The sequence below is a fragment of the Gavia stellata genome, chromosome 9, assembly GCF_030936135.1.
Source record: "Gavia stellata isolate bGavSte3 chromosome 9, bGavSte3.hap2, whole genome shotgun sequence".
In the NCBI taxonomy this organism is placed as follows: Eukaryota; Metazoa; Chordata; class Aves; order Gaviiformes; family Gaviidae; genus Gavia; species Gavia stellata.
This window is the reverse complement of record NC_082602.1, coordinates 32,517,558-32,538,853: the sequence shown is the minus strand read 5'-3', so window position 1 is coordinate 32,538,853 and position 21,296 is coordinate 32,517,558. Positions and strand designations below refer to the sequence as shown.

The window sequence follows — 21,296 nt, the reverse complement described above, 5'->3', positions numbered from 1 at the left end:
ACAAATCAAAAATTATTGTGCCAGCAACCTTAATTCTTCTACTTTCCTGGCACTCACTGCCTAAATAGCATGTTTCAATAAAGGGGTTTTATTAATTAATTTTAAGAATCAAGCTGGAGTAAATTCTAGAGAACTGCTTTACCTTTGAGACGGCTTCTCCCTTTCCCCAAATCCTTCCAGTAGAGTGTCCCAGTTCACTACTTCTCTCAGCAGAGAGGGAAGAATGAACCAGAGTTCCCAGAAATTAAGCAAGAACATACATTACTGGACACATTCATGGGTTTTCTGCCTCTGGCTACTGGTCATTCTCCCATGGCTCCTGTCACATATTTTCTTAATATACATTTCTAAAACTGAACAACATGGCAAAAGATTTTCACATATATACAAAATTTCTGAGAAATATGTCCAACATTTGGCTCCAAAAGTTAAAGTTTAGCAAAAGTTCTGAGCCAAAAGTACTGCGATGTATGTCATATAGCCATATGAACAGAGCATGCAACCAGACCCACTCACAACATGCCTCATTCCCAACTACAACCTAATTATCACATTTTTTAAGTGTTAGGTGAGGATCACATGATGTTCACCCGAACAATTAATAAAGTGGTTTTTTCACATTTTTTCCTGATAACTAATAATAATAATTAAATTATGCTGAAAACTAGTATAATGGACATCAAAAGTTGTCAGTGTGTGCTTACTCAAAGGGAATCCTTATGGCCAACTTGAAACCATGACGGATGGATAATCGCTAAATCTGAAGAAAGAGGTGGTACACTATTAAGAGTACTAGCCATGAAACAGAAAATTAAAATGTTTAATAGCAGAGGATGAGTAACAAAAAGATGGAAAGCTTCTTCATTCACTGAATAAATGGCTGGCCTTATGTACAACCATGTACGTATTAATAAAAACTTTTAAGACTACAGTTAAGAAATTATATTTCAACCTTTCACTTCCACCAGTAATGTTATTTCAGTATCTTCATTACACTAAAAAGCAAACAGACCATTACGTGCCTGGGTTGGTACATTTTCATAATAATTCTGTATTGCTGAACTACAATAACTAATTTTGTGAATAGAAACCTCATAAAATAGTGCTGTTCTATCTTTACTCTTGAACTAACCTTTAAAGTTGCAGTAGGAATCTCCCTCACAATTGCAACATCAGACCCATCACAGTCAGTCTTCCCACATTTTTCTATTTAGGGAACTCTCTATTCATGCTGATTCTAAAATTCATACTCTCACCTCTTCATTGCACAGGCAGTTTGTCTCTCTCCTGCTCTTTCTAGCGATTGTTCTCTATTTCCAGTAAGAGTTTGCTGAGAACAGTCCTATTCATATTCCTCTCTATCAGCAAAAATGTCACTTTTGAAACCGAGTTCCGTTATCAAATGCTATAAATCATATTCATTTGTGACCAAAATAAATTCTGCTTGCATTACATCAAAGTTAGGGGGTTACCACCAGACCTATTTTCAGTCAGGGTAATTATTGTGAACTTTCAGAGCAGCTGCCTGATTCATTCCTCTGTCGTCTGTGTCTAACAGTCATACACTGCCTCATTTTCATTGTTATATTGAAATATGTTTGTGCCCAACATTACTTGTCCATTGTGACAAAACAAAAAGTCATTTACTGGGAAGTCTTTACTATAAATTAGCAAAACTTGCATTTTTGCTAAATGTATTGAGAGTGGAATGAGCTTCAAAATACTCCAGCACTTACTATTTATATGCCTTTTTCCATGTAAAGAAAGAACATGTGAGAATGAATTTCACAGAAGTTCAAAGTTTTTAAAAAACAGACAGCAATAACAATTCTTGTTTCTTTTACTGTACTTTAATAAAATGTACTAGGCTAAAAAGCCCACAAAAAGTCATAGTGATTAGTGTCATAATCACCAAATCGGGTAACTAAATTTTATTTTAAATAGGAATCTTTTCTCTTATTAAATTTTCAGCTGCTATTTGGAAAGGCCAAATAAGTTGTCAAATTTGATCCTAACGGAGGGCCAGATACAAAAAAAAATCTGACCTCTGATAAAATTTTATTCAGCTAAAAGTTACTAATAGTCTAGGCTTACTCTATATAGACTAAAAGTTTCTAAAGACGATGGATCTCTTTCTAAGACAGATACGTACAGAGGTCGGGTGAGTAGCCCTTGTTTCTCTCTACTGACTATAGAACGACCTAGAAGGTTAATTAAGGTTGGACACACAAGTTTTAAAAAGCTAGTTAGGCAAGATGCATCTCACTGTAACTGTCATAGAAGTAAATATGTAGGTATGTAAATGTTATGGTAAGCAAGAGAAGACGTTGCTGAGATCTAAAAACTGACGAACGTATATAATTACCTGGGGTCTTTTAAGAATATAGTCTAAAGATGATGTTCTCGAAGTTCTTAAATCATTTTCATAGATTCTTCACCAAACTCTTAACTGAAAACACTGCAACAACTGATGGGGTTTCTGTGAACAGCTGCAGACCCTTTACAAGTTCTGCCCAGGACCATGGTCCATAAACAGAGTTTGGAAACCAATGAACTAGAGAATTACGAACAAAAAATTAGTAAAAGAAGTAACAACAGAGAAAAGTGAGTGCATCAATTGGCAGTTATTTAAACATCAATTTTAGAAGAAAGGTCTACGTCTCCCCAGTGATGGAGCATTTCAAAGCTCATGGCACAGGCATTATGATTAGTCAAAAATGTGTGTTATTACTTGATAGTAAAGACTGCTCAGTAAATGAACTTTTGTTTTGTCAAATGGACAGTCTTAATATCTTAATTCTTGTATTATTCTTGGAGTGTTAGAAAAGTGGGAGAAAGTACAAACAAAACCAAGAAAAAAACCCAACGTATCTCATGAAAATATTGTGGAAGAAATCAAAACATATCTCTGCAGGAAATTTTCTTCATAATTATCTAGATGCTTCATCTGCTTTAAAACGCTTCTATTACTACACTCTAACATGCAACATTATTTTGCAATATACTAGCATCAATACTCTCTAACCTGAGTCTAATTTTTTCTTTAGTTATACAGTGTATATGCATTGAAGAGATCTCTGATTTGCTTGTTCTGACAACTGAAATGGCATATCTAAGAAACAACAACATTAATTTATTGAGTTCGTATGTTATTGCCGAAGAGGGATGTTTTCTTATCATATAGTTAATGAGATCAGTCAAATTTTAATGTTATTTTAAATCTTGCTCTTATAACGTTCAGTTTATTGTATAATCCCTACAAATAAGGTACTCTTTTTCCTTTCAGAAATAAATTTATTTTTATTTCTAAAATGGGTCAAAGCACATAAAATTACACAGGACATGGCAAAAATATAAGTACTATTTTAAAAATTGTTTATGCTTGTATACATGTATATGCTCAAGTTTCATAAAAATTCAGAATATTCAGAAGTTATTCACAAAATAACTTCTATGTGGATTATTAGCAGAATTTTTGTCCTGGTTCTCAAATAATTGAACACAGATCTCAGCAATTAAAGAAGGAACCTCTGGTTGATCAGGCCTTACAAGGAGACAGAACATGCACTTTGTAAATTGGCTATAAATATACACAGATAAGTATGTGCCCCTGTAATATCTCAACATTTTCAAAATTCTCTTCCTTCCTTTTTCTCATTATTTAGTTGAACTTTGCTTAAGAAACCTAAAATCTACAGTCCAAATATCAGATCTTACCCCACGTTGCTTGACTCCATGTGATTTGTACAAAATACACAAAGTAAATTGAAGTTGAGATGTTTCAACTTTCCTGATATTCTTTGCTGTTTCTCAAACAATTTTAACATGTTCGTTCTGAGAACTAAAATCTCGTACAGAAAAGAAATCCAGCGCACCTTCAGCAAAACTGCACTTCATACCGGGCGGAAACGATGCATGTCATATACCTTATTGTGCAGTCTCCTCTATTTTAAAGTCATGAATTGCAACAGATACTTGTATTGTAAAAAATATGATATGCTAAATCACCATACTTGCACAATGGACAGTAGAATGCTTTTGCATTATAACTTTGAAAAGAAGATGTAACACAAGCACCTTTTCATTTAAAATAACATCAGGTATATTTAAAGTAAAACCTGTTGATTTAAATAACATTCTGAAGGCTATTTGCTCATGCTAAGAATTGAGTGCCAATTCAGCAAAAAACTTTGATGGAATATTAAAATTCCAAACATTTACAAATGAGATCACATATCTGTAATATTGCCTAATCCAGCCTACACAGTCTTTAAAACAGATCGGAGGAAATACCTCAACCCTTAGTAAAGTACAGAGTGACAAACTTGCGAAAAAATAAACCCTGTTTCTTTCCCCACTTCCTAAAAGTTTAGCTTGTAGGGTTGGCAGTTAAGCACATAAAATAATAAACTGTTTGGTTAAACTAAGCAAATGGAAATAACAGAGGAAGGAAAAATGGAGCCTAAAAGGCTGTTTTTCTCAATCCAAAGCAGTCACCCACTCTTCAGAGGAGATTTATTCTTTGCCTGAGAGAGGGAACGTTGGCCACTGCGGCAGGGCTCACTGACTCCTTTCTGAAAGTGACTTGGAATACTCAATTTTCACCTCAGACAACTGCCAGAGATGAAAAGAAATATTCTATTTTCCTTGCACTATTTTTTCTATAAATCAAGAACTAGATTCAGCTGTGCTTTCATTAATTCATGACTTTTTTGGCCATGGAAAGAAAGTACTGTTAACTGAAATGCACAAACAGAATAAACTTCTTTCTCATTTATTGTTTTTTTCAGATGATTAGCTTAATACAGAACAATTGATAGATATCACTACTTTGTGATAGATCGCAGGCTCAAACTTTTTGACACCGCTTTTCCAGGAACTGGATTATCATGTAAAAAGGAACAGCAAACTGTAGCGAATACTGACAGACTGTTGTTCTTGGTATATGACTGTTCATGTCATCTATACCTGACTTTCATAGACCATATATTGTGGTAGGCAATCCTTGACAATGAACATGAAGATAGTGACATATTTGCATTATGTGGCTGTATATTGTCTTCCCTAGATTAATTTCATTTTTCTCTTTCCACCATTTAGTCTACTGTTCACTCTAATAATGAGCTCTCTTCATCTTCTCTTTCATTAGCCATTCCTAGTGCCATGAAAGGCTCTAACACTTTAAAATCTGCCTAGCCATATTTTCAAAAACCTATAAAGAAATGCTACCTATTTCTACTCAATAAGAGTAGAATTCTAAAATTCTCATTTCATTGACAAGAAAAATGTGAGATTTTTGCCCTTTTAAGATTTTTCTGCCCACACTTTGCATAGCTTGTCTTTTTGCCAAAATTATTTTGATGGCCGTGGCATTTCCTTAAGGGGGTAACACTGTAAAGCATAATTTATGCATAACATAAAAAGATAAATCAAATACATATATATTACTTCTCTACCAGTGTGTCTTCATACTCCTTGAAATACATTTTTCAACTTTCCCTTAATGTCTTGTTTCCTATTGTATCTAGTTTGCTAATGTATATTGCTGCTTTTTGACCTCACACAGTTTGGTCTTCCATTTTATGTCAGCATTACCCTTTGTATCAAGTGACGGGCAAATTACACTCTGCTGTCAATGGGTTATATCTCTGGAACATTTTTTAAAACAATATTCACAATTCAAGCTAAGAAAAAGTGACAATAAATTAATATAAAGGACTCATAGGCTACTTTACAACATGCTGAAATTGAGCTGAGTTAGCCAATCAGAAAATTGAACTTGACAATGTCCACATTTAACCTAATATAAGATTCCTTAAAGTTTATATAATCCAAGGTTTTGTCATCATCTTGAAATAGAAATAACCCGCAATTTATTTAAATGGTCCTACAGAGCCCCTCACTCAAATACCCTGCAAGGGCTTCACAACACTAATTCTAAAGCTGAAAACATGACTGACCACTCTCTCGACTTTTACAAATATGCATGCTAAGATTAGGTGGTTCGGGACCCAAGACACCTGAATAGCGTACCTCATGATAACTAGACAGTTGCATTAGGTGTTTAGCCTGCAATAATGGAAGAGGCTAAACTATCCCCAAGTGCTTCATATTTGCCAGTGGAGAAAAGTACCCCAGCTGACATGGAATAATGCACTAGGAACCAACACAAATTCTCCCATAAACCACTTACCTATTGAAGTCAGGGTTTTTTTTTCTATTTCGATTGGTGCAAGATTTCACTACAGATCTTTCCTTGAAGTCCCACTGATCAAGAATTCTCTGTTTGACCTGTGACGTCAGCACGGGAAGCAATGCAACTGTAAAACCACCACAAATATTTTCCCTTCACTGTCAGGAGGTAAAGGGACATTGATGGATCCTTTCCTATTCCGTTTACTTCTTACAACTCCAGTCTTGGGGGGGCTCTAAGGCCTCCCAGGTGTTTGAGGAGTTACAGCTCCTGTCTTTGTGGACAAGTTCGGGAAACAAACACATACACAGCACAATGTTTACACAGCAGAAGGATTCAAAAAGTATTCATCCCTATGAACCCCAGCTCAATATACGAACAAAATAAAATACTATATAGACATCGGTATTTGCATCGGTTCCTTCTCTTTTAAAAAAGTGCTTCATGTATGGGCTGGAGTCCCCTACAAAGCAGTATTTCTTCTGAATGAGTTCTCCAAGCCATTGAGTCTCTCCTACTCTTGCCTCATCAAGCTTTTCAAAATTTATAGTTCTATAAATAATCATAATTTATACCATTTAAAATGTTAAACTAATAGGTATTCTACTGTAATACTATATATTATATTTGCAAGATAAATAATAATATAAAAATAATTATGGGACATGTGGAACAGTCTATCAGGTGTTGAATGCCTCTAATTCAGACTTTTATTTGCATACATTGTAATGTATGCTTATCTATTAATTTCTTCTCCTTAGCAGTTAGAAAGCTAGTTTGTCCAGGGTAGAAGCCATCTTCTTTTGACTTACTGTAGTATATCTAAATGAATAGTCACTAAAATGATTTTGTATGCTTTGGCAAAAGTTATTAAATAGTATCTGTAAGAGGATGCCAGTCAGTAAATTCACTGATACATCAGCAAAAGCTAGCAGAGAAAGCAAATAATCCTAATTTCAAAAATAAAGCGTGTTTGTTAACCAAAGAAAATCCACAATGTATTTTTTTTAAAAAAATTAAATACATACATGGAAAGATTCTCCAATTCACAGTGAAGTCTGAAAATGATTGGCAGCAAAACTGTTTCTTTAGCCTGCCCAAAGAAGCTGCAAGCCAACCTAGCATTTGGCAAATGAGTACGCAGAGCCTGGGGTAAGATCATAATACTTTATTAGGAGCTTCAGATTCGTGGTGTGGTTATTGTTTTAATTCTCTGGAAGGTGACAGTTGGTTTGTGTGGTTATTTTAGCTCAGGGCAAAGACTCTGTTTGTCTGTTGCTTTTTATATGTTCTGAGTTGGTAGGTTTGTTGAGGCTAATCTTTTCTCAAACCATCCTAGAATTGTCTGATTTAAACTATAATCTGTTCCACTAGACTCTTTAAACACTAAGAAGATTTCTTTTTAAATAGAATTTATTCGTATAAGCCCATGTATTCAAAAGACAATGTGAGTCATTATTGTTACTGTATTTATATATAATAAAAATTGTTTCAGTCTGTATCAAAGTCAATCAGCGTTAGATATAATTGGTGGAACTCATTATTTTAAGTCAAGCATGACAGTTTTACAATTACAATATGTATTTAGTTTAAATTAATGCTGTCCCAGAAGGAAACATGAATTCCACAAATCAGTAGCGAAGCATCTAACTGCTGTATACATCTCACAACTCAACTAAAACAAACACCTTTTCAATAGCTAAATGTATTGTTTATGCCCTTTAAGTTTCAACATAATTTTTAAATACCTGGAAAATCTCTGCTAACAGTTTTAATAAAAGTGCTACTTGCTATTTATCTTCTAAAATACTCTCCTTGGAATGTTCTTGAGTTCAATTTTTCTCTAAGTATAGCAAGTCTGCCACCTAGTGCTTTATGGTCACCTCTAGTACATGTTTTATTTGATAATTTTTTATTTTCTAATAAAAGATGTCATGCTCTAAGTCCATGAATGCATATACATGCATGTTTGCCAACACACAGAGTGCTTAAAAACCACAGTGTATCTTCTTGCTGACAGGCTGCATTACATGTTTCAACAGTTATTAGACCATATGTGCATTTCTTGATGAGCATACAACCATCTTATAGATCTGATTGGTCCAAGTGGAAAAGGTAAAACCTGTAATTTATTTTATTAAAAAAAAAAAAAAATCATGTCAGTATAGTATGAGAAATACCAGGGAAGCCAATGTTTCTTTGGCCCAGTGCAGCTCTATACAGTCTCTTACTCAGTGAGGAGTGCCATTGCAGTGTGACACCCCCAACATTGAAGACAGGTACACCTTGGAATGGGCTCTGAACTAAATCCTGCTGAGATTACCTGCTTGGGATCCAGGGGCAACAACTCTTTGGAAGGGGCAAAATAGTAGTGGTACCCTACATAGAAGATAAATGATGGGGAGCAATGAGGAAAAGGAAGCATAAACAGATTGCATTGACCAAAAAAATTCCAAGCAGCAGTGCTGGAGCAGCCCAAGAAGCAATTTATGGCAGATCCCAGTGTGCCACTCACAAACCAAGAGCAACCAGAGCCAAGTGTCATTCCAGATCCAGCACCCATCAGCCCCTAGAACCATTACCTTCACAGAGATTGCTTATGTCTACTTATGTCCACTCTTCTGTGAAGATGACCTAGGTTTCTACCCCTTCAAGCTGCCAGATTATTCAACGGCAGCTGGACCACAAGAGAAAATTTGGCATAGTATTTAGAGATATTTCTTTTAATGTTTTTAATTCCCCTTTTTTTATGAAATTGTAACATTTTTAATATAATAACTGTTACTGATAATTGGCTTATATCAGAACTTTGACTATGAATATTCCCAAAAAAGAAAAAAAAAAAAAAACATGTTCAAATAATAAGGAAATACCAGGTGGGATGAACTATCAAACCACATCAGTAGGTCAAATTAAGCCTAAATTGTATTTTGACAATATAAATAAGGATGTATTATCTGACTCTCTTGCTCTGAGACCATATTGAACCAATGTTTCTAAAAAGTCATTAGAGGTACTATGTTGTCATAAATTGCCTACTTTTAATAATCTGTCCTCCATCAAACCATCTTTCTAGTTACTTCAAACAAACAAAAAGTCAGAAAGGAAAAATATAAAGTAACACCTCTAAAGGAGTACCAAGACCTTTAGTACAAAGCCCAGATATCAAAAAGTAATTAAGACTCCTTCTTTTAATTTTTATCAAGGGAGATGAATTTTAAATAAATGGGGTACAAGAAACAAGTGTTTGTTTTTGTTTCAGGCACCATACATATTGCATAACCGTATAATTTAAAATTTTTAAATTATAATAAAAAATTACGATAAGAAATGGTAAAGACTACAGGTAAGGACTAGCGCTTTCCTTTACTTTGCCCTTTTTGACGTCCTGGTGTGTCAGCAGTAATGGGGCTAACGCAGCTCCAGGACTGGACTAGAATCCTTATGAGGTTCTACAGCCAGAAGTAAAATTTCCTTCTTCCTCCCCAGCCCCCTGCACAGATACCAGATATTATCTTGAGAGTTTTCACTGAATGTACATTTCATGCTTCCTCACCAATTTTGGACACGAAAGTATCACTCTTCATCTTTGTGAGCTGCCAACATACCGAGGGAATTGCTTATTGCTATCCTTTCTGTATGTATACCAAGGAAAAAAGCAATAGTGTTATGAGCTGTAATGATTTTATGGCTCAGAGTTTAGAATGGCATCGTAAAGCCATAAACCAGTTATTCAGGTCACTCCCCAAAAAAGTTGTTGCAAAATATGTTGTAGCTCACACACAATCACATATTTTTCCTGCGGTGTACTTTAAGTAGAAAAAAACCCAGCTAATAATATTTATCCAAAGACAATTTTGAAAGAGATCTATGGATATTATTTTGCTACTAGTCATTACGTTAGATTTTTTTAGTGATAAACATCTGAGAACTCAGCAATGTTTTCTCTGCCTTTCCATTTCCTCCCTCCATGTCCACAAGGTTGACTTGAAAAGTTCAGTGGTGCCAGTGCTCTGTAGTACACCTGACCCTCAAAGCTTCTGCAGATGGGCCTACCATCTTCCTTTTTTGCATGCTTCATCCCAGAAGAACATTTGAAACAGCGGCTGATGAGTCACTCTGTGAAGCCATCCAGAAACAACATTTCATAAAATGTACATGTGAGAGAAAGATTAAAAAGAACTGTAGAAGGAAACACAATGAACCTAGGAAAATAGTGAAAATCTGTACACTCTTTCAGCCTTAAGTACAGATATTCGTGCTTCCTCTTTTTTTAAAGGCTGTAAATCCAACAAATATCTCCATCAGAGGCCTATATTCTTGTGAAGATGTGGAATAAATGCTCAATAAATAGGTTTTAATTCTACAAAAAGCCATTAATCATTCAGTCCCACCCCATTTTAATTCTCCTCATAAGTGACCCATCCCTCCTGACCTCTATTCATTTCTGGATTCCCTAATCCTTCTCAAAGGCCACGTTCCAATCTCTAATAAATTTAAAAGTGGGCCTGCTCTGCAGCACAGTAAACTCTATAGTGTTACCCTGGATACATAATGCACTTCTGAATGCAAAAGGTAAAAGCTTCCACTGCTTTTTCTGCGTTCACAGATAGTCAAGGACCCATGAAACTGTTATCCAGGCCAAAGATAAACACCAGATTAATCAAAATTGTTAATTTATTGCAATTTTGTTGAATCGTGACTACGTTCTTGCTGTGCATTGCTGAGAAAATCTTCTCAAATGTATGAAAGTTACATACTCCGAAGTGTGCTGCCCTGTAAGCCACTACTGCTGCCTATTTTAAAACAGCAACCATTCTGCAGAATCAAATGGAGAAGCTACTTGTTCTCTCTTCACTGTTGATGGTAGTACCCAGAAATAATAAAAAAATGCTTCTAAACATTTTTTTAAAGCATAAAAGGGAATAAGAAACTAAGGTATGTAAATTTTCTTAGCTGGCTACTAGACTGGTCTTAGCTAGGAATTCTCTTGGTGGAATAGCCAATTCTTGAGTGCTCAACTCATGGAAATTCTAATAACTATGTGGGCAAACAATACTATTTACATTCACAATACTGATTTCTTGTAAGCTTTTACGCTTCTGCACGTAGTAGTATTAGAATCTATCAGTTGTACTTCTTGTTTGAAATGTAGCATTGGAACCGTGACACTAAAAGTAATGTACATAAAACAGACACTTTGGAAAGTTTTTGACCTTAGAAATATGGATATCTAAAAGAGGTTTATGAAGGAGAGTATCACATCCTTTCAAAACAAGGGATTGTTAGCAAGCCTATATTTTGTCCTCTGTATAGTAACATATCATGAATTGTAAATTTAAACTCTCATTTTCTCTAGAACACTGGTTTAACTATTTATCCATTTATGATTTAAAGCTTTGTGCCTGTATATAGCCCAGGTCAATATCAGAGAAGTGGCATTTGTCCCAGTGATTCCTCCCAATCAGTCTAAAACGATCTGGTTTTGCTGCCTGTTTCTTTGCACACAGGAGCACTGATTCTAACAGCAATGTATTTCTAATGTTGATGTGCAAAGAACTAATCCAGCAATTTGGATGCATACCTTGCTATCTAGGTGTCACTGTTATACATCAAGCTGGCTGAGATACCAATGAACTGTAACAACAACAAATACGAATGCATCATGACAAAATGTTATATTTATGGCTTCTGTACATGCATAAGTCAGCTGCACAACCATCTCTAGCCTCCACTCAGAATTCATTTATATGGCTTGAATCAGCTTCCGATCATTCCCTAGGGCTCAGTATTGTGGCCAGTTCTGTTTAATATATTTATCAATGATCTGGATGAGGGGATTGAGTGCATCCTCAGTAAGTTTGCAGACGATACCAAGTTGGGTGGGAGTGCTGATCTGCTGGAGGGTAGGAAGGCTCTGCAGAGGGATCTGGACAGGCTGGATCGATGGGCTGAGGCCAACTGTATGAGGTTCAACAAGGCCAAGTGCCGGGTCCTGCACTTGGGTCACAACAACCCCATGCAACACTACAGGCTTGGGGACGAGTGGCTGGAAAGCTGCCCCGCAGAAAAGGACCTGGGGGTGTTGGTCGACAGCCGGCTGAAGATGAGCCAGCAGTGTGCCCAGGTGGCCAAGAAGGCCAACGGCATCCTGGCCTGTGTCAGAAACAGTGTGGCCAGCACAAGTAGGGAGGGGATCGTGCCCCTGTACTCGGCACTGGTGAGGCCACACCTCGAATACTGTGTCCAGTTTTGGGCCCCTCACTACAAGAAGGACATTGAGGTGCTGGAGCGTGTCCAGAGAAGGGCGATGAAGCTGGTGAGGGGTCTGGAGCACAAGTCTGATGAGGAGCGGCTGAGGGAGCTGGGGTTGTTCAGTCTGGAGAAGAGGAGGCTGAGGGGAGACCTTACTGCTCTCTACAATTACCTGAAAGGGGGTTGTAGAGAGGTGGGTGTTGGTCTCTTCTCCCAAGTGACAATTAATAGAACAAGAGGAAATGGCCACAAGTTGCACCAGGGGAGGTTTAGTTTGGATATTAGGAAAAACTTCTTCACCGAAAGGGTTGTCAGACATTGGAACAGGCTGCCCAGGGAGGTGGTGGAGTCACCATCCCTGGAGGTATTTAAAAGACATGTGGATGAGGTGCTTAGGGACATGGGTTAGTGGTGGACTTGGCAGGGTTAGGTTTACCGTTGGGCTTGATGATCTTAAAGGTCTTTTCCAACCTAAAGAATTCTAGGATTCGGAGAAAGACTGGCTTCTAACAGAAAGGCCTAGGAATACAGACCTTCCCTAACAGAAACAGAGAGACATAATCCAGGAGCATACTAGTACTCAACCTTCAAGAATATTTACATGGACAAACAAAACTGTGGCTTTTAAATTCATGAAGCTTTCTTTTGTATTCATAATCGTCTTTTTATTATGTATAAGAACTCTTTGATAAGATTTTCTCTGATATACCTAAACAATGGCATATCAAACACTTCTGGCTCAAGAAATCCTTCCTCTCATGAAGTTTCTGAGCTGCAGATTGTTGATGTAAAGAGAGAAATATCACTGTATGTTTGTCCATTTGCTATACTCTTCCTCTGGCATTCATATTCAGCCACTACTGACAACATGGTACCAGAATAGATAGACCATCATGCAGCTGCTCATGAGTTCTTATACATTCGATATTTTTCTAATTTTTATATCTGTGAGGCTTGTTCTCATTCTCCTACTCTCAGAGAAGTTTGTTCTTTCTGTTGTGCTTTTTCAATCATACAGTGAAGTCATGAAGAATTAAATTAAAATAATTTTAATAGAAGCAATGGGCGATGACTTTCACACAATCTGGATAATGCACTATAGCATGCCCTATTACGCATTTCCTACTCTGTTTTTATTAAGTTTTGATAATTTAAAGTAGAAAAACTACTCATATCCAGTGTTGCCATATTTTGAAATGCCATATTAGAATGAAACCTGATGTTTAATGAACTGCTCCTGTTATGTCTAGGATTTGATGGCTTTGCTGCTATATGTGTTTATCCTTTTGGCATAGTATCTGTATCTAGACTAATTCCCTGCAATGTTTCAGCATGTTCCTTCGTATATAAATTTCATTCCTTTTGATCATGCTAGACCTATCTGTAATTTTCCTGTGTTTTCAGTTGTGCTCAGATCACTTCTCCAATCACAACACAATCCACGTACAGCATTAATATTCTGCTTACTCTCCCACATTACTACTAAAGGAAACAAATAAGGAAGAAACTAAAAAAATCTGTGCTATCCCACTGGCTAACTCTATTGAGTTTAGAGTTTACTTACTATCTTAAAGAGTCTATTGATGTGAATACCAGTGTCTACATCAACACCAGTCTGTTCCCCCTTCCCAGGCTTTCGGATGGCAATGACAGGCAAGAGGGAGGGGAGGACTACGCAAGAACTAGGTAAGCTAGGCAGAGAGCAAGAGATGGAAACAGCTGAACTTTTGTAGGGCAGTGGGTATTCACAATGTCACAAGTTGCAGAAAGTTCCTCTAAGGCAACAAGCATTCTCAATCCACATCCTGCTGTTAAAGAGAAATTGAGGTCATCCAATATCATACAAAAGTTAGCCTTACACTCAGGATTGAATTCTAAGGTTTTGGCTTAGAAAAGCATTCCAATTTAAGGGCAGTATTTACACAAGTGAAAAACAGATAAAATTTGAACACTTAAAACTGGTCATTTTGAAGATGGCTAAACTCAAGCATGTGACTAAAAGCTTTCCTCAAAATCCCAACCATACAGCAAATTACTAGGTGTATTCCTATTTTCACACCATTCACTGGTTTTAATTCTAAGTGGTAGAAAGAAATGTGTCTAGAATTTTTATTTCTCATAAACTTACGCTGCTCATAAGTATATACAATTTGTTTTTCCTCAGTATTTTCCTCCCTCCTGAGCAATAACTATTCCTGTGCTGTAAAAAATAAGAATATTCTTCACTTCAAGGAGAAGCAAAGCAGCAATATAAGTGGCTAAAGAGAAAGTTTCTTACAGAGTAGTGAAATAAGCACAGAAAAATACATCCAAATGTCTGTCTTGTACAAAAGCGAAACATTTTCTTATACAAATTATAGTCCATGGTAAGGCCATATTTTAAAATACTTATATAGATAAGAAATTGGAGCATCTCTTTATGACATATATATATTTTAATACATGATTTAGCAGGTAATGGACGGTGCTGATAAGCAATTGTCATTGAGATCTTAGGTCAGTCAGTTATCCATAAATTAACAAATTATTTCCCATTATGATGCATCAGCCACTAAATGCAAGAAATACAGAATTCCATTATTTTAAATTAGCACAGTCTCCTTATTACCTCCAGATAAAATAACTCTGAAAATCATTTATATATGATATTTTAAATGACTGAAAGTATTAAGAGAAGATTTATCATTCCAGAACAATAAGATCTTTAAAATATTTTGAAATCTGACAGAAGACAAATAATACTAGTGAGTTAAAGGTGAAAGGGTATCTTGAATATAGTACCATTTGTCTCCAACATGATTTATAGACCCTACCTGCAACATGATGGCAAAAAAATAAGATTTTTCATGGAGGTGCCTGAGGTCTACAAATCTCATTACTGTCATTTCTTTTCCATCTCTTAAATTTAATAACATTTATTTTTAAAGGACAAACCAAATCTTGATACACATATACAAAATAGCCTATATAGCACTCTCTTCGTACTATGAATTTCTCATGTACTCATTACCTAGTTTTAAATTTACAAAATTTATAAAATTCATAGATACAAAAATTCATTCCTCTAAATACTGAAATTTCTGTTTTGAAATAAGAAAAATTTCTTATGCAACAAACAACAAATAGAATCAAATTTATTTGATCAACAGTATCTTTAGAACACAGTTTTAAGGAGTATTTTCAACTTGGCCTGTTTTACGTAAACTGTCAACAATGTCAACAGTATTTTCAAACTATAATATTTAAAAATTATCTTCTGGCTTAAAGTATTACATTTGAACTTAACTTGTCTGAGAGAAAAAAAAAAACAACCACCACTACAAAAACAACCCACAGCAGATTTCTTTAATACCTGGCAAGAGGAATAAATGTTTTAGGCCTAGGGATATGTTAGCATCTGTAATATAGTATGTGTCAATTTTGTTCTGTAAAACATACCTTGCAGATGCAAACCATTAAATGTAGAAAAAAAACATTAGTAAAGAAAAGAAACATTAATTTATTAGGTAAAAGATGCCTTAAAGAGATTCTAAAACAAAGCTTTTGTGTACATTCTAAAATGAAATACTAAAAAACAAGACCAATGATCAGAATGGATGCTGTAAATATATTCAGAGGTATATCTTTATGTAAATTTAAGTTTGAGGTAGGAATGGTGTTAGGAAACAATAGACAAGTGGATCCAATTGTCTGACATTGAGCAGGTATATGCAAAAGTCACAAAAGGTAAAACAGTGTTCTCCAACACCACATACGGTTTTATGATGATTAAAATCACTATTTAACATCGATATTGGCACAGCAAAATTGGCACAGCTCACTAAGGGATTTCTGCACATGGGTAATAAGCATTCCCATCCCTTCAGGTCTTTCACTATGAGTATCAGAAATGCTTTAAAGTAAATTTGCCAGAGGCACCTTTTCTACAACAGTAAGAGCATGCAGACAACACAGAGTATCATTTTATGATACTCCAGAGAGCTGTGTATCATGTCCCTGGGAGGCAGACTAGCTAAACCGTTCAGAATGTCCCCAGGAAATAATGTTTAGCTTATTTGCATTTCCCCACCACAAATTCTGTCTTTTAAACAATGACACAATTACTTATTCCTTTCGTTCACATATGTTGAGATACAGAGAATAACCCAATGGCTTGCTCTAACCTAGGCATAAGGAGTCAACTTTTAGTAGACTTTAATTTGCATTCTTGTGGAAAAAGTAACAGAGAAGCCCAGTGGGCATTTTATTCTTCAGTCAAAATATCAACATGCCCAACTTCAGAAAAGCTTAAGACGACTGTTTTGTTTTTCCGAGGAAATGAAATTATCACATAATATGTAAACAGCATTTAAGTACTGAACATAAAAAATATAAGTACTCACAGTAGCACGTTCCCCTAAGCGGATTTCCAAGATACCTATTTTCAGAGTCACAGCTGCAGGGGAAAAAAAAAAAGACAAAACCAAACATTTCCATTAAACACACTATAGTTTTAATAAAAATGCAGCTTGAATAGTTATTCCAAATAGCATGAGTTTCATTACTAGTAGCACAAATACATGAAAATAAAAAGTATTTGATACATTTCTTAATTAGGGTGTGCTACTTTCCAGAGGCACCTCTCTCTCCTTATAAAAGAAACCCAGAGCGACCGGGCTCTTGAATAAGGCACTTCAGTCATGTGCTTAAAGTCGGTGCCTGTTGTAGGACTTACCGCAGGCGGCATGTCTCCACTAACGAACAAAAGAGCACCAGGCAGGGAGGCCGAGCACTGGATCTCTTAATTATCCGTGCTGCTTCAGTGATACCTTACTCCCTTGGCTGGATTTGATCCCTGCACTGGCCCTCTCCAACAGCCGAGCATCAGTCAGGGGGATCATTCACTACAGAAGATGTTCCTAAATATGTCTTCCTCTAACACACGCAGTCCTGAAACACTACCAGACCAGGCTTTGCACCCTCAGACACTTTCCACACCTCTTCACGCCTTTCCTTCAGGGATGGAACATACTCTCTCCCTTTCCAACCACACAAACACCACACTGGTGGGCTGCAATACATCTTTCATATTATTTCTAACTCTTTAAATGAAAAAACAACAACAAAAAAACCCCAAGCCCCAAAATACCCGTAAGCATAAAATAATTATTACATTTTCACAGCACCACAGAGGATCAAAGCCATGCTGTCTGCTCTAGAGAGGCTAGTCCTTACCTATATAGCTGCAACCAGACAATGCCAACCGGCTCTGGGTCCAGAAATTGTAGCCATATACGTAGCACTATAAGCACAGCAGTGTCTCATCTACTTAGCTTCTCTGAACTTCAGAGGCAATTGCTTCTCTTCATTGACCACCTGGGGCACTAGGTGAAATTTAGACTGAATACAATGTACTGATGCTGCTGACAAGGCGTGTACATGCTAAGAGCTGGAGAAATATTTTTCTTATTGATAACATATATAGTTATTTTCAGAGACATGAAATATCCTACAGAATTTCACAGTGATCAAATTGAGTTATATAACATTTCTCTAAAAATGCCAAGTACTTTAACAGAAAATTATTATCCCGCTTTTGGTTTTCTTGGCTATTCCACAGAAGTTTCCAGCAAGATTATAATTTTCTATTAAGTACACAGAATGACTCATAAAACAAAGAGAAAGCTTACTGCTGCCTATTAAGTTCCATATAAATATTTTCCCAGAGGAAATCCGGATCATTTAATACCTTGGACTGTCTTTTCATTACTGTTTTCTAAGAAACTTAAATTGCAAGGAAATTTTTTGTGTTATTTTATTTGTGAGTAATGTCATATCATTTAACAAGTTGCAAACTGTAGAATAAAGTTTGTATTTCTGTTGGTTTCTTCATTAGTTTCCAACTGTTGATTCTTAACATGCTCATTTTTATTAAAAAATAGGCAGAGAATCTCCTTGACTCTTTGTTACAATATCATAAAGAAAATAATCAATGGTAGCATTAAAATGGAAAAAGCAGAAATAAAGATGTTCTGGACTCTGCCCTTACCCAATCCTGGTCTCATGTCAGTGTGAGAACTCTTTGCAGAGTGAACTATACAGAAATTCACCATATTTTTATAGAGAAAAACTTTTGCTTAAACTCCAAGAAACCAGAAAAATCATATGCTTCAACTCTAACTGCAGCACACAATTTGTGGTCTTGTCCACACAGACACTCCGGTCCTACAGTCCCTTCCACAGAATTCAGAGGAATTGATGCTGGAGTATCTCTCTTGTATGTACTTATAAAGGAAAGGAGAAAATAATCTCAAGTAATAATATTGGTCTGCCTGACACACTTTTTTCTAAACATCACAAAACACTAACAAAATTCTTCAAAGAACAGCTCACTGCTTAAACAGATTAGGCTTGTAAAAATAGACTCATGTCTGAAAGTGTCTTTAGGTTGGCAATTTTGAAAGAAAGAGCTAAGGGAAAAGGATCATTTTTGAATGAAGAGTGTAAAAGAATTTCTTTCTCTTGTATGTCAGATTGTTACATAAACGAGACAATGTATCATGCAACAAATTATAATAACACAATCAAGATTATTGTAAGAGGAATTTTTTTTTCTGAATTGTTTCAAAGGCAAAGTAAAATATTAAATACAGGCAGTATTCAGAATATGCTGGGGTTTTATACCAGAACAGAAAAACATATTTTATATAAATAACTGTGTATTCAAACTCTTTTCTCAGACAAGACACTTTCTCAGAAGGCAAGAAACTTACCCTGCTGCTCACTGATAATGGCACTGATTTATGTATGACATGGAAGAGCAATGTCCGACCATCAGCAACAATAAGCTGACAACTTTCCATCAGGAGAGACTAAGCAAATTCTGCTATGAACTCTTGCTGGCCACAGCACTCACCTGTGGTGATTTGACCCAGGGTCTAAAAGAAGCTTAGTTTGCTCCTGACACAGAACAGTACTTCTTTTTTTTTATTTAAATCTTGATATTCTTTATGAAAAGGAAAGCTGTTTCCATGCAGCTTCCCTTCTCCATTCAGCTACCCTTCTAACCAGATGAAACCATCTCCTGTGGATCAATAATTACCAGAACTCAGGGATTTCCAGCATCACATATACCTTTCTGGTATTTATATTTCTATTTATATTACAGAAAAAACACAAGAATACATAAAATAAAAATATCTATAAAATCCCTCTAATGCACCACAGGTTTCACTACTTAAAAGAACACACAAAAGAATGCTTAATACGAAAATTACTAGGTATGGAATATTTTGCAATATACAAGTATTCATAAGTATTTATTCAAATCCAAATAATTACTAATTCCCTGACAATTATAGAAGTGACCTTCAAAAATCTTGAAGAGAAAATAGCAATGCAATTTTACAGCCAGCTGTTTCACTTGTTTCAGCATAATGCATGATTAAATGATAAAATATGCATAATAAAAAAAGAACAGTGAATTACACCACAGCAAAGTATTTTGATATATTATCATATAAATTATACTTTCTGTGTTGGGAGCCTCATCTAAGACATTGTACTCAAGGAGCTAGTGATCTCGGGCAAGGCGTGCCTGATCTACTGGTCCTTGTTCGTCAGGCTTGAGAAGCTCGTCTGTGAGCACGAGTAGCTGCTGTAAGGGACGGTGCTGGAAGGCCCCGTGCCAGCCTGTGCTGTGCACTGGTGGGTGCTATCAAAGACAACCTTCCAGCTTGTCAGGAGGACATACGTGGTTTTGCTTTTACACAAGACAAAAGGCACCACGGTATGGGATGGAGGAGGAACCTCTCCATGGATGGAGTCTGTGCAGCACACGGGGGGAAAAAAATCCATGCTGGGTCCATCCAGTGCTGCATGCACACGGGGTTCCCAGCAACTGAAGGGGCATAAGATTTACCTGCTATCTGTATTCCTCTTTTAATTCCAGCTTAGTAAAACAGCTAGTTTATTATGCCATTTGTTGTCAGGCCTTATTGAGATACACAAAGAACCCTGCACCGCCTCTCTTATACTTCCTCCTCCGTCCCCTGGTGCAGAACACTTTCATAACGTATAGTAGGAATAGCATGAGGCAGAGTTCTTACTAGTTAGGGAAGCCTGCTTTAATTCAAATGAAAGACGCTATTTAAACACTTAGTTTTCAGCAGAGTGAAAAGATGAAACTAATAGGATTAGGAATACATCTAAAATTGTTCATGTAAGTATGTCGGCTAAATTCTGAATAAATTTAGTTTCTCTTTTAATCCTATCCTATTTCATTAAGCGTATGTATTGCTCTGCCTTAGTCACTAATTATGGTTCCAATTACACATTTCCTATTCGGTGAATTATTTCCTTATAAGCTTTACTCATTGTAGTAATTTGTGTACCTTTTCCATAAGCCAGCACACATTTGACCATATATGAAGCATAATATATGCCTCGTACCTGTAAAATGGGAGCTATACTCGTTATTTTATGTGCCATAGGGCTATGATCATTTGCTTTAAGTGGTAATAATGAACGAGCAGTTCCACTCTGGCATGCCTCCAAAGACACAGCTTCCCATTTACAAGGACAAATGGAGGAAGGCTCCTACCAGGTTACGTACAAGTTCTACGGTTTGTTCCAATACAAAAGTATTCAATTCATCATGCTCACTGACCTTCTCATGGCCTGCTATTAGCGGTTATTCCCCAACCTCTCCCTCAATTATCCTTTCAAAACTGAACCATTTTCTTTTACTTTCTTTTTTTCTCCCCATATTTCCCGGGAGTTCGAAATAAAAGTTATGGACAAATGCATTTAAAAAAATAACTTTTCCCATGTTTATGACCAAGTGAATGATAAGTTCTGGCTTTCTCTT

The 21,296-nt window shown here is 36.2% G+C and overlaps 1 protein-coding gene across 1 annotated transcript in view; it reads right to left on the bottom strand.

Annotated features, from left to right (window-relative positions):
- ATRNL1 (attractin like 1) overlaps positions 1-21,296 on the bottom strand; it is a 528,296-nt gene that overhangs the window by 308,978 nt on the left and 198,022 nt on the right. Inside the window, exon 21 of the mRNA XM_059821151.1 lies at positions 16,831-16,883. Within this exon, the coding sequence (XP_059677134.1) occupies positions 16,831-16,883 (53 nt within the window). The remainder of the gene's footprint in view (positions 1-16,830; positions 16,884-21,296) is intronic.